General features: G+C 45.8%; 1 protein-coding gene and 1 long non-coding RNA gene across 3 annotated transcripts in view; one reads left to right on the top strand and one right to left on the bottom strand.

Moving 5' to 3' along the window:
• Nucleotides 1–3,084: 3,084 nt before the first annotated feature.
• Nucleotides 3,085–12,769, top strand: LOC113885065. The gene is made up of 2 exons (XR_003509123.1): nucleotides 3,085–3,250; nucleotides 12,326–12,769. It is a non-coding gene; the product is annotated as an uncharacterized LOC113885065 (long non-coding RNA).
• The window catches only part of TRAPPC11 (trafficking protein particle complex 11), a 39,414-nt gene continuing 37,675 nt past the window's right edge, over nucleotides 12,595–14,333 (bottom strand). For both annotated transcript variants that reach the window (XM_027530201.1, XM_027530200.1), the window contains exon 30: nucleotides 12,595–13,559. In XM_027530201.1, the coding sequence (XP_027386002.1) occupies nucleotides 13,515–13,559 (45 nt within the window). In that variant the 3' untranslated portion in view covers nucleotides 12,595–13,514. The remainder of the gene's footprint in view (nucleotides 13,560–14,333) is intronic.

Raw genomic sequence — 14,333 nt, 5'->3', positions numbered from 1 at the left:
GGCTGCCTTGGACCAAGATGATTCAGAAAATAACCTTCCCTGATGTAAAGAATAAACACTGGAAATAAATTCTCCAAGATGTTCAAGGTATTGATCACTAGGTAATGAGATTATGAGTTCTTCATATTTTTCTGCATTTTCCAAGTTTTCTGCTCTGCATGTATAATGGTACTAAAAATAATATAGTAATAAGAAAGTGAATGGTCTGGGTAAAATTTGACAAAGAAAAATTTTCATTTAAGTGAAAAGGTATTCTGGAATAAACTTATCTTAGCCCAGGTTCTCTAGAAATCAGAATGAATGATCAATATGTGCTGTCAACAACTGTGCCTCTTTGGGGTTTCCAAGAGGGAAATATCAGACAGTGAAAAGTTCTGTTTCTATGTATCCATGACTCACATCCTGATGCCTTGATTTCAATGAGAAAAAATTTTTAATCACTCTATTTTTGCTGCAAAGAATGTAAGTTAGCAAAATCTTGCAGAGAACTTTCACTGAGATAGAGAAATTACACTGGCCAGCAGGATGTCCCACAGTGATGCTCAGACTCAGTGGCCCCAGCCTCTCTGCTTCTAGAGCATTCAGAGCGCATAGCTCTAGGACCCACCAGTCACAAAATTCAGTGTGGACAGAGCTGGGCAACATGGCCGCCTGACCACGCCTCTTCCCATTTCTTACATCAGTAGGGAGCAGACCAGGATCCCAAATGCAGGAAATACAATTTTCTTGGGCTTCCCAGGTGGCGCTAGTGGTAAAAGAACCCACCTGCCAATGCAGGAGACTTAAGAAACTCGGGTTTGATCCCTGGGTTGGGAAGGTCCCCTGGAAGAGGGCATGGCAACCCACTCCAGTGTTCTTACCTGGAGAATCCCAGTAGCCTGGCGGGCTACAGTCCATAGGGTTGCAAACAGTCGAACACAACTGAAGCAACTTAGCAGGCACACACGCAGTTTTCTTACAAATCGGGGTCCCAAAGACATAAGCACAAGAACAGCAGGCAGCAGGAGGGAGAGAGAGCGACATTTGCAGCGGCCTTGGTCCAGCTCCTCCTAACACTGTCCTGCTTTATTTAATCCTTGGGCAGATGACTCTGTTCTTATTTTATGATGATGAAAATGCCATACAGAGTTTTTGAAGAGATTTTTTTTAAAAAATCAAAATATCATTACAACTGGCCTCATATTTTATTTACCTTTGCAGATGAGTCCCACCTCCCCACCTCTTCCCCAGAGACAGCATTTTCTAGAGCTTTCACTGGGGCTCAGGACACAGAAACCCAGCTTGGAGAGAGACAAGGGGATTTTGCAAAGGGAAACAGGGCCCAGTGCCTGTGGCTCCCGAATTACACAAATTACACTGGCCCTCAGCCTGCAGTGTCTGATACAGCTTCTCCTTCTCACACTTTAAAAATAGTATTTATTTATTTATTTGCCTGCCCTGGGTCTTAGCAGCAGCATGTGAGATCCAGTTCCCTGACCAGGAATCAAACCCAGACCCTCTGCTCCCTCTGGGAGCTTAGCCACTGGACCACCAGGGAAGTCCCTCCTTCTCACGTTTTGACAAAAGTCATTGGCATCCCTAGTGTGGGGATACCAGCGTTCCAGTCACCCTCACGTTTACAAGGAGCTGGAAATAAGAATACCGGGCACAGTTGAAAACGCTTGAGTTTTGGTTTTGGCTTTCCCATGTCTCAAGACTTTGTTGGGTGGGACTTGGAAGTTTCGAGGGGTCAGACAACAGCTGTGGCCTGTGGGTTTCATTGTCATTTTTAGTAAATAACTGGATTGGTAGTGAGGAAATGACAAATGGGCATGGGGTGGGTAAGGAAGGAGTTCTCCTGATAGATTGTAAAAGTGAGAAGAAAAGAAGAGGGAGAAAGGATAAGAACTAAGAAAGTAAAGGAAAGAGAAATCTGAACACCTGAGAGGTTTTCAAATAGTAAGTCTACAGTTCATCGCTATATTTATTGATATCAATATTTACCGGTTCCTTCTAATGTGTCAGGAATAGTTCTAGAAGTGAGAGACAGCGCAGGGAATAAAACCTGTCTTTTGGGCACTTACATTCTTGTGGTTCTGCTGGAAGGCCCATTTAGGGTACTATGGCAAGAAGGAAGCTATTGGGTCCCCTTTAGTTAAGACTTCGCAGCTCTTTGGATCCCTTTGACATCGTCCCCAAGGTCAGTGACCTAAATCGAGACCTGCCTCCTACAGTCCAAAAGCTGAGGCATGACAGAGAAGTTCCCCAGCCATAGAGGATTGGAAATTGGAAGAGAACCAATTCAATGAACATGTTGCCAAGCAACAGATCAGAGTCACCAATATCCTGAGGAATCTTCTGGGTAAGAGAAAAGCATCGTGGTTATAACAGCAGTGGGGGTTCATCTGCTTCTTCCTTGAGTGGCCACAAAACAGGAACCGATCTGTATCTTCTACGAGATAGAGTGTCTCCAGCAAACTACACGGGTGCTTCTCGTGGGTATATTGGCAAAGTATCACCAGGTGTGCCCACCCATGGACTCTCTTCCCACTGGGCCTGTGACACTGTCTTTTTGTTTGTTTGATAAAATTTTTCATTTTTTTTCTGATTAGGAAAAAACCATGTCTACTGTTGAAATCACTGTAGAACAGATAGGTAAGATTAAGAAAATTAAAATCACCTATCATCCAATAAGCCAAAAGTAGAATTTGATGCATATACTTCTGGTGTTTTTCCTTTGAGTATGTATTTGTATTTTTGTGGTGTTTGACAAAACAAGATCAGATCACACACTGTTTTGGAACTTGCTTCCCCCCTCCCCCCTCCGCCCCGCCACCCCACAACACTATAACAGCAACCATTTTCCGTGTTATTAAAGTATTTCCCTTTGATCAGACCTATGTATCTGGATAAAGGTGATTTCACCAGGGAGGAGGGCCCTTCTAACAAAGAAAGACTTGTCTGTGAGGGTTCAGGCCCCGCTGAGAGCTCTGCAGATCTGCCAAACCAAACAGGAAAAGAGAGAATGCAGGCGGGACCTGAGTGTAGCTGTGCTGGCGTCTGCAATGCAGGCCACGCTCCCTTCCGGGAGGGAACATTCCTGAGGCACCTGTGTCCGCTGCCCTCCTCCCCTGGCCTCTGTCGACTGAAAAAAGATGCACAACATGCGAGTTGCCAGTTCAGTTATAATTGGGGCGAAATGAGGACTGCAGACTGGAGACGGCGCCTCAGATGGCTCTGGGAGACAGCTCCAAAGAGGCAGGGGGGAAAGGTCAGTATATATGTGATTTTGGTGCAGGGGAATACATGTAATCAAGCACATATTTTTTCCAGAAGGTTTCTACTAGTCTCGTGAAGCTTTGCTAGGTCACGAGAAACAGTCGTCACCGTGAAGGATTTTAGTGCTTTTCTAGATATGAGGAGATACAAGAATTGGGCTCATAAAATTAGTTCCTGAGCATAGCTAACTCTCTGAAGACCTGTCCTTCCAGTTCACCCCAAACACAGAGTGCCTCCTTTCTGCTCTCCGCCCTCGGCCCTTCGGGGGTGTCGGAGGTCAGCAGTAGCACGTGATTTAATCCTTGTAGAGGGAGATGGCGACCCCCCACGGCAAATGCCAGTTTGCAGCTGACACCCGGTTCAGATACTAGCCGCCTGCCTTCTGGACACAGAGCTTCTCCACTCTTCTATCAGCATCTGAAGCGGGTGGGGGTGAGCTGGGAGCTCGGGAAGGCCAGGGTGTTAGGACACTCGGTCCCTACATCTGCGGGTGGCCTGGAGGTTCTAAACTGGACACAACCTCTGTCTTTCTCGACTATGATACCTCCTCCTGGAAAGAAAAGGTAGATTTAATAGGGCTCCACACCCTACATGGGCTTGGCAAAATCCTTAGAAGCCTTTTTGCATTCACTTTGAAAACGCCCCCAGGGGCCTCTCTCAGCGTAGCAGCAGGGCCGGCTTTCTGGAAGAGGCTGCACCATGTTCAAGCCAGGGGTGATCCCACTGGGGTGAACGTCCGTCTAAGATGCACTAGGGGTCCTCACGCTGGAGCCCAGCCTGGTTGCCGCTGCAGCGGTGGCATCCCTTTAACTGCATCCTCGCATCCCTTCAGCGCGCGCTGCGGGGGAGGCAGGGACCCGGGGGTGCCGGGGACCCGGGTGCAGTGGAGGGGAGCCTGCGTGCGTGCGTGCGTGCGGAGTCCGCGCTCACCCGCCCAGCCAGGGTTTCTGCAGGTCATCCCAGCAGGTACAAGAAAACCTTTTCGCTGGCTCTTCACAGCTGGGTTCCGATTTTAAAACATAAAGGCGCCTTGTCCTGAAGTCACCCAGCCTGTCTAACCACTTTGGAAATTTCTTTCTGCTTCGAAGAACTCGGAGTCGGTCATGCGACAACCGTCCTCCTGCGTCCTAAGCTAGCATTGTTCATGCACTGAGCCTCTCGCAAGGGGCGGCCCTGGTTTCATCTTCTGGGAGGCAGCAGGTGGCAACACTTGAAAAGAAAGGTTCAGCTTGCCCAACCCGCTCAGACACACTTGACTTTGAAAACAGCAAATACTCTCCTACCTGATAGACGAAGAATGATTAACCTGAAAAATAAAACATCGTGGTTAATGGTTGTAAGTGGGCATGGGCACCTACCCCTCCTTTGACCAAACTTTAGTCAGGCTCCTCTGGGCACCTCTGCTCAACCAGGTCCAACTTGGGCTTCTCTGCCTGTCTGTGGAGAATCCAGTTTGGGCAAGAATCCTGCTAAATCAGGAGGAATTCCCCACCTTGGTACCTGACCATCTCTGCTGCCTTCAGCAGGCATTCTGTTGAGTTGGTCTAGCAAAAATCCCTCTTACCCCCTAGGGTTTGCCTCAGCAATAAAAAAAATTTCCCCAGGTGGCTCAGTGTTAAAGGATCCACCAGCCAATGCAGGAGATGAGGGTTCGATGGCTGGGTTGGGAAGATCCCCTGGAGAAGGAAATAGCAACCCACTCCAGTATTCTTGCCTGGGAAATCCCATGGACAGAGGAGACTGGTGGGCTACAGTCCATGGGGTCACAAAGAGTAGGACATGACAGAGTAACTAAACAACAGATTTCCCATCCACTGATGCCCACCGGCTCTTTGCCTTCAAACCCACACTCATCTCTGTCAGAGTTGAATCTGATCTCACTCCCCGACAAAACCCCTTTGCAATAGCCCCTCTTGAATAAGTCTGGCTAACTGTCATTAACAAGTATCCCAAATAATTTTTTAACAGTATCTGCATCTGTGTTGAAAGAGCCACCATGCTGTGATAATCGGTTTTCAAAGAATTCATAGAAAATCCATTTATTAAACATCATTGAATCTTTCCTCTGTATCAGGTTCTTGCACTAATTCCTCTAGGGAATCACTTGGAACCTCTGTAATATTGATTTGTAGTGTGTGGTTGGCCCAGGTTTGCAGAAGTGATTGTCTGACAAAAGTTTATAGAAGTTTTCTTGTTGGTCTCATTCTTACAGCTGAAGATTCCTTGTCAAATTTCTTTTCAAAGCAGAGGCTTTACAGGGGTAAACACAGGCATAAGAATCCCTCTGGGGACCTCCCTGGTGGTCCAGTGGTTAAGAATCTGCCTTCCAAGACTGGGGACATGGATTGCATCCCTGGTCAGGGAACTAAGATCCCACATGCCATGGGGCAACTAACCCATGCACTGCTACTGACCCCACACTCTGGAGCCCATGCCCAGTAACCAGAGAAGCCCAGGCACCGCAAGAAGACCCAGCATAGCCAAAATGAAATAAAGTTAAAAAAAAAAAAGAATCCCTCTGTTCAGATGAAGCCAGATGGAGGGCACTGGGTGTCCCTATAGAGAAGGTGATAAAGCACCAAAATGTCAGAAAGTCCTCACACCAACTCCCCTGTTTTGCAGTCTTTCATTTACGTGATTATTTCATAAGAAGAAAGGAGAAAAGGAGAGGACCAGTAAACCAAAACAAAAACCAAAGTTCTTGGTTAACAAAGAGTTAGTTAAGGCACCTCTCATTACCCTGAAAATTATAAAGAGAAAGAATCAAGTTATTAAAAATTCTTTCTTCCCTATAGGAACTATTTATTAGAGTAATTACATAGACCTAGTAGGTGAGGGGGGAAGAATGCTTCTCGACAGCATAATTCTAGCCAATAAATGCAGGCCAGTATATTAAAATTATATTTTGCAACTTCTAATTAAGTGACTGATTCAGACAATTGCCATTGATGGATGTTTAGCTGAACCTCATAATGAAGGGATTAGGCCGTCATCCTGTAAGCCCACTGATCCATTTTAGCATCACTAAAAGTGAGGCAATCAGGTCTGTGTGGCAATAGATATGCAGATCAACTGTGAGATATTCTTTAAAAAAAAAAAATGGGGCAAGGTAGGTAGAAAGGGACTCAGGCAGGCTTTAAACCCTAACTCCTAGTCCACAGGAAATCCAGAGAAGAGAGAAATAAGCCCAATGACACCGTGGGAAGCAACCAGCCAACACCAGGGTGTGGACTTTACAAGACAACTGATCCCGTTTCTTCCACAGGTCAATGATAAGGCATAGAAGTGGGGAAGGGACTGTTACAGTAAATGACGCTCGAAAAAGCCTTGGGGCATAATTAAACATAATGATTGACCTTGTTAGGATGCTGATTGAAACAAACCAACTCTAAAAAGACTGCTTAGTCCATTAGGGAAAATTGAACATATGTTGTATATTAGGCAACTTCTAAAGTGACTGCCTGGAGAATCCCAGGGACAGCAGAGCCTGGTAGGCTGCTGTCTATGGGGTCACACAGAGTCGGACACGACTGAAGCGACTTAGCAGCAGCAAAGTGACTGCAGCCATGAAATTAAAAGACGCTTACTCTTTGGAAGGTAAGTTATGACCAACCTAGATAGCATATTCAAAAGCAGAGACATTACTTTGCCAACAAAGGTCCGTCTAGTCAACCAGTGGCTATGGTTTTTCCAGTGGTCATGTATGGATGTGAGAGTTGGACTGTGAAGAAAGCTGAGCGCCAAAGAATTGATGCTTTTGAACTGTGGTGTTGGAGAAGACTCTTGAGAGTCCCTTGGACTGCAAGGAGATCCAACCAGTCCATTCTGAAGGAGATCAGCCCTGGGATTTCTTTGGAAGGAATGATGCTAAAGCTGAAACTCCAGTACTTTGGCCACCTCATGCGAAGAGGTGACTCGTTGGAAAAGACTCTGATGCTGGGAGGGATTGGGGGCAGGAGGAGAAGGCGTCGACAGAGGATGAGATGGCTGGATGGCATCACTGACTCGATGGACTTGAGTCTGAGTGAACTCCGGGAGTTGGTGATGGACAGGGAGGCCTGGTGTGCTGCGATTCATGGGGTTGCAAAGAGTCGGACACGACTGAGCGACTAAACTGAACTGAACTGAAGGAATTATTGGCAACTTATTAGATGTAATAATATTATTGCATTGTATGTTTTTTAAGTCCTTTTATTTATGGGTGAAATTATTTAATAGGGGGATAGATGTGGGTCCAGTGCTATGTAGACAGTAGAGAGCAAAGTATTAATGGTTACAGAGCTGAGTAGAAGATGGAGGTGTATTATAGCCTCTGCTCTTGTATATGTTTGGAAATTTTCTCTATAAAAGAATAAAATGAATTAAGTGGTAGGAATTACAAGCAGAGAAAATATTGTAAATGTAGTCTGAACAACTTGTAGGCACTAACACCTCTGATACACACATGAGCTATCCTGTGTTTAAACAATATTAAACACATCTTGAATGTAGGGCTCCCTACTGTTTCCTGGTAAGTTGGGTATTTGGGATTCAGTCCTTTGTGGAGACTATGGTTTTTCATTATCACCCAGGGTCAAACATTTTTCAAGCTACAACTCTTCAATACTCTAATGAGAGCATTCTACAACTAACAAGACGACAGACTTTGTTCAAAATTATCAAATTCTAACAGAAAAAGCCCTGCTCTCCAGAAGCAACAGTGCTGAAGAGCAGCGAGCATTCTTTCAGTTTTCAGAGTTTCATTCCTCCCCTAATTCTCTTATCACTGATTGCGAACCTCTCCGGTAGGGAAAACAAAGCCAGCCTGTCTACACTGAGAGAGCTTGGCATGCGAGGAGGTGGGCAGGAGCCGACACCAGCCAGCACCCCTTCGTCACCTTACAAACTTTTATGTTCCCAAAACCCAGCTCCCGTAACATTGTTGGTTCAGGGGCGATGGAAATGCATTCCCTACAGGAAAAACTCCCAGTAGTTTCATTAGGGACACGGAAGCCACTCCCGTGTCACTCCAGGAGTCAGCCCCTCCTCTCGGCTGCTTCCTCACTCACACCCTATAATCACCTCCACTGGGCTTCCTCTCTACCTTGAATCTTCTATGAATTTTTTTATCATGGAAAATTGCAGACATATCCAAAAGTACAGCCCCCAGGCACTCTTTACCTGCTTTAAAGAATGATCAACGATTTTCAGATCTTGTTTCATCTACTTCTTGCTGACCTAGGTTGTCTTCCGGTTTTTGATGTTGTTTTCTGGAGCATTTTAAAGCCATTCCCACACATCTCATCAGTTCACCGGTCTTGTGCCCACTTCTATTGCATTCATCACATGGCAGCATCTCGTGCTGGACTGGCGGTCCTCAGGAAGAAGATTCCTTTATGCTTTAGCTGCTGACACAGAAACTGGCCCGTGGCAAGCACTCTGAACGCTTGGAAGTCAATGTGTAATTAAGGGCAACAGCGTTGCTGCCATAGACTTAAGAATAGGTCTCAGTCACAGAGTGCGCAATGCCTCAGTCATCAAACCCGTATTTAGCCAAAGCTCATTTGTTTAGGAGCAAACACTGGCAGCCTTAGAGCGGTGGCTGCGTAGTGTGGAGGTTCAGTAAGTGGGCTCTGCAGGCTGCTGCTGCTGCTGCTAAGTTGCTTCAGTCATCTCCGACTCTGTGCGACCCCAGAGACGGCAGCCCACCAGGCTCCCCTGTCCCTAGGATTCTCCAGGTAAGAATTTTGGAGTGGGTTGCCATTTCCTTCTCCAATGCATGAAAGTGAAAAGTGAAGTCGCTTAATCGTGTCTGACTCTTAGCAACCCCATGGACTGCAGCCTACCAGGCTCCTCCGTCCATGGGATTTTCCAGGCAAGAGGACTGGAGTGGGGTGCCATTGCCTTCTCCACTGCAGGCAGAGGGCCTTGATTTGAAACCCAGCTCTTCCACCACGTGTCATGTCATTGGCTAAGACAGGTTGCATTTTCCAAAGATTGCAGTGAGCTCTCCTGTCCCCGCTATTCTTCTAGGATGTGACCATTTCCCCAGTAAGAGGCAGGGTTCACGTTCCCTCCTCTTAAAGGTGGATGGGCCTGTGAGCATTGTGGAAGCGACGTTCTGTGCTACCCAAGGCCAGGTCGTGGAAGGGAATGAGGCTTCTGTCTTCCTGGCTGCACCAGCCACACCAGAGCTCCGTGCCGCCATGGGAGCAGCCAAGCGTTCTGAGACCGTCATGCTGTGAGGAAGCCCAAAGACCGCCTGCAAAGGTCCTGAGACTACACGGAGAGACGCCTGGCTAACCCCATGCGGCTGCAGCCTCCTTGTTTTCACCCTCCTCTTTCCTCCTTCACCCACTGTCAAACGAACAGCTGCATGAGTGAGCCCAAACCAGAACTGCCCAGACAAGCCCTTCCTCAATTCCTGACCCACTGACACCATAAAAAATGATTGTTGTGTTGGCCACCAAGTATTGGGATGATTTGCTGTGCAGTGATAACCAGAACATCGGGCAAGTTACCTTCTCTGTGCCTGCTTCCACATCTTTAAAATGGGGATGATAATAATAGTATCTACTCCACAGTGGGCTTTTTTGAGTATTAAACAAATGAGGTTAAGACCAAAGATCACCTGGTACTCTATTCAGTTCAATTCAGTCGCTCAGTCGTGTCCGACTCTTTGTGACCCCATGAATCGCAGCACGCCAGGCCTCCCTGCCCATCACCAACTCCCGGAGTTCACATGACTCCACGGAGTCGGTGATGTCATTCAACCATCTCATCCTCTGTTGTCCCCTTTTCTTCCTGCCCCCAATCCCTCCCAGCATCAGAGTCTTTTCCAATGAGTCAACTCTTCGCATGAGGTGGCCAAAGTACTAGAGTTTCAGCTTTAGCATCATTCCTTCCAAAGAACAACCAGGATTAATCTCCTTTAGAATGGACTGGTAGCCCTCAATAAATACTGGCAATTATCATTTGGGAAACATACATGGTTTATGTTTGTTATCCTGGCCAACCTAACAAAGGTTATCATTTCCAAGTTCTCACATGCCAGACAGGCTGATACATTTGAGAAGTGTTTTCCATAAATGAGAAACCAGCTGCAAGGTGGCTATGAGTTTTGCATTCTCTGAACGACTGGGGAGAAACTAGAATTTAAAGCATGGCTCAACCTATCATTTGCATGGTATATGTCACTGGAAACGCAGGCGTGCCTGGCAGGGCTGACTCTGGTAAAACACGCTTCAGAAAGCAGACACAAAAGGCCCGGTGAACACTGTCTCTTTCGCTCTCAGGCGCAAGTAAATTGAGTGGAAGGGAAAGTTTCTCACCAATTTGACCTTGGAAGAGAACTTGAACATACTTAAGCCAAGAATGTCTTTTCTCGTGCGTGAAAACATGGGGCTTTACACTCGTTTGGCAAATTGTATGCAGCCCTTCAGTAGCTGTCTGAGAATGGCATCGTTGACTTAAGTACAAAGACGATGGTGGCCACGGGGCTCACTCATCAAAGGATGGCTTGAGTATCCCTTGTTGGAAATGTTTCAGAACACAAATGCACAGCAAGAGCAAGTCACATTTCTGTTTGCTATCACATATTCATTCAACAATCTCTAATCACCAATGTCGCTTCCTGAAAATTACAGTCGTTACCATCTATTCTCTCAACCGGTAAATAACACAATCCATCTTAAGCATTTTTTTTCTTACCTAGTGTAAAAAGTACAAGGAGTTGGGACACTCTTGGTGCCTTTTCTGGGGTTTTAGGTCAAGAGAGGAAGCTTCAGAAAGGTACATGTGGAGACCACCTCGGCGCTCCTCATTGAAAGAGTGAGTTTAGCTTTCCCACTTGTTTCTTCCTTGAAAGCACCCCCTCTTTCTTTGCAATGCCAATGTGGAAATTACAGCTCAGAATTCTTCAGAGCTATTGTTAGGGACAGCATCAAGAAGAGAGGCTTTTCATATTCTGGGTGGAGTTATGAATGGGCCATGAAAGAAATGACTGAATGAGAACAAAAGAATCTTTTTTTCAAGTAAGCTGAAGACATTAAAAAAAAAAAAAAATCCATCTAAGAGCCATGATCCCATGATCCCATACAGTCCCTTAAAAAGAAGAATTCAAAGATAAGGAACCTAACACTTCATGAGGAAAACTGAGTTGAAGTTGTAATTTTAGGATCATAAAAATATAAAATGAAGCAAACTGGAAATTTTTTTTATTCCAAAGACATTACCGTCCCCATCCTCTTGGTAACACTCCACACTGATTAAAAACCAGTGCTTACTTTCAAGAATCAAAAAGCAAACTTTAGTCACTCCCCCAAAGGCCAAGTTTTAAATGCTTTATTTAAAAATGTGTCCCCGAGTGGTGCATAGTACTGGTAAGGAGTAGTAGTGAGACCCAAATGGTGACACAGGACTCAGAGAGGAGATAGGAGCCTCTCAGGAGGGACACAGGGGCTGTGGCTGAAGCAGAGGCTCCAAGGGAAAGGCTCCGCGGTCCTTCTGGACACTTGTAACCTCAGTGAGTCAACGGCTCCTGCAATGCTGTGATATCTCTGTCTGGGGAACCCAGGCAAGATCACTATTTCATGTATTTCTGAATTAAAATTTGCTGTAATTTAAAATAAGTAAATGGAATACATTTGCAGTAAAATGAACGACATGGAGGATTCCTGGTTGAGAAAGGATTACACTACTGAGGGAAAGTGCAGGCCAATTTATGTGGTGTATTTGCACTCACAGAGATCACACTGACATCAAGGCTAGTGATGCTAAAGTGAATGCCAGAGATCCATGTGTCCTAACATGCCCTGGGTACTTCGTGTCTGACAATGGCGGTGTACACACAGGAGACGTTTATTATGTGAGTACGGCATCAGATGCACCTTTGAATTTTTCAAACTGCAGGTTACATCCTGTTAGTGAGTCATGAAATCAATTTGTTACACCAGGAACATCTTTTAACAGAACAGAGTAGGATATAAAATAAAAGAGCACAGATAAGACATTACTTCATGGCATTTTTGTTTACAGTCCCTCTTGTGTTTTTAATTTTTATTATCCTCATATCATCCATGTCTTCCAGGTAAGAAGCTGAGACACACAACGGGCAATGTGAACAAAGTCACCAGAGCTGGGACTTGGCCCTGGGACGATCCGACAAGCTCCTGTGGTCTCCACCTGAGCGGCAGGGACAACAGGGAGCTCAGATCCCCCCAGCGCATCACAGCCCCTGGCTCCGGAACACCCCCCCCACCACACACACTTCTGCAATGGTGTTTCCCAGCAAAAGCCGCTCCACAGAGAAGCTATCCAACAAGCTCAAAATAAATAAAAGGTACACACAAGCATGTCTGAAAGAGAAAGTTATTTATTTACATCATTCTTTTCCTTTTTACAACTCCTATACTTTTAAATAAAAATTTCTGGACAACAGGGGAGTTTTAAATTAAGATATTTTAACAGAGGATTTTCACAATATGTTTTTTTATGTACATGAATTTTCAAAAGTTTTAAACAGTTCTTTTCAACCTACACAACATAACTAAAAGCTCTAGAACTTTAGATTTAGACCTTGCATCTTTCTCTAAAACTTTCAGTTTAGGAGATTATGCTTAGCATCTTGCAGTTCAGATCCTGACAGGTGAGGATCTGGTTTATGAACCTGCTTCATAAATGAACCAAGCAAGCTGAACCTATCTGAAATGTTTTGGTGGTAAGCAAAGGTTATTTTTTTTTAGACATCTTAAACTGCTTTCATTAAAACTTTTTGGAAGTTGTCTCTGTCAGTCCCGTGACTGCTTTCTGGTTCCTGTGTATGGACTCTGAACATACGTTAGATGCATGAGAACAGATTTATTCTATCTCTGGTTTAGCCAACTCTCAAAGACACCCACGGGGGTTCCCAGCTTTCCGGGGCAGACACTGGTGCACGGCTCCCCTTGTCCAGGAGTATTTCAGAGACTTAACTTTCCTTGGCTACTGCACATACAAAACCCCATTACTGTGAAGATGCCCGTGTCCACAAAATGACTTTCAACAAAAACAAAGGGTTAACACCCTTTCACGTCACGCTGACAGATTTCAAATATTTATTAGTCAAACTAGAAGATTTTCCTAATATTTTAGCATGACTTCCTCTGAAGACTTGGTGTAACATCCGTTAAAAAATAGAGAAGATTAACCTGTACCATGATCAAGTACAGCTCACCAGGAAACAATCACACAGTTCTGCCCAGTTTCTCCCTGAGAATGGCTGAGGCCCGTCCTGAATCTCACGCAGCCGCGATGGAGGCGTCATCCACGAGCCGGCCCTGTGGCTTCGGAGGGGAAAACAAGGAGGGTATGCAAGGTAAGAATGACCACAGAAGCGCTGTTAACTGGAGAGGGTCTGCAAGTACTTGGAACTGTTTCACGGACACAGAATAAACGTGTGCAAGTTTCCAAACAAGATTATGTTCATCTGTCTCCTTTCCCCCACCTTCTCTCGCCAGGTGAGCCTGGGGACGGTGACCTCGCAGCCTCCGTGCGGCCCGCTCCCTCTGTTCCTAGTGGCAAGCTCACCAGCGCAGCACATCCTCTGCCCGTGGAGCCCCTCGCCCCCTAGCCTGCAGCCGCCACCCACCCGTCAGTGCACCGTGTGTGACAGGGCGCCTGGCCACCACTCCTGCTCAAGAGGGAAAGCTTTACCCTCCCTCTCGTGCTCAGCCTGTGTCCCGAGCTTTAAGCAGGCCACAAACCTGCGCTGCCAGCAAGCTCCTTGGGACTCAAGGGCTCCCCTTCTCCTGTTTGGGAAAGAGTGATGCATCGTGAACTCTACGGTGCATAACTACAAATACTGCGAGGACTGAAGTGGCGGATAAACGCAGAATGCCCTTTTCTCGAAGTTCACTGACTGAAAAAATTTAAAACGTGACATCAGAAGAGAAAAAGCTGAGTCAATAAAAGATATCGTGACTGCTTTTAGGTGTAAAATTTCTGACAAGTCAGAAAGTCTGACAACACCCCAGAGAGTCATCAAGTAGTTAAAAGAATAAGATTCCTGCAAATGACTTTACTGCGCTGACGGACTTTAAAAGCGGACCTTTGTGGGG

The sequence above is a fragment of the Bos indicus x Bos taurus genome, chromosome 27 (genome assembly GCF_003369695.1).
Source record: "Bos indicus x Bos taurus breed Angus x Brahman F1 hybrid chromosome 27, Bos_hybrid_MaternalHap_v2.0, whole genome shotgun sequence".
Taxonomy (NCBI): Eukaryota; Metazoa; Chordata; class Mammalia; order Artiodactyla; family Bovidae; genus Bos; species Bos indicus x Bos taurus.
Note: the sequence above shows the minus strand (reverse complement) of the source record. Positions and strands in the feature narration are given on the sequence as shown.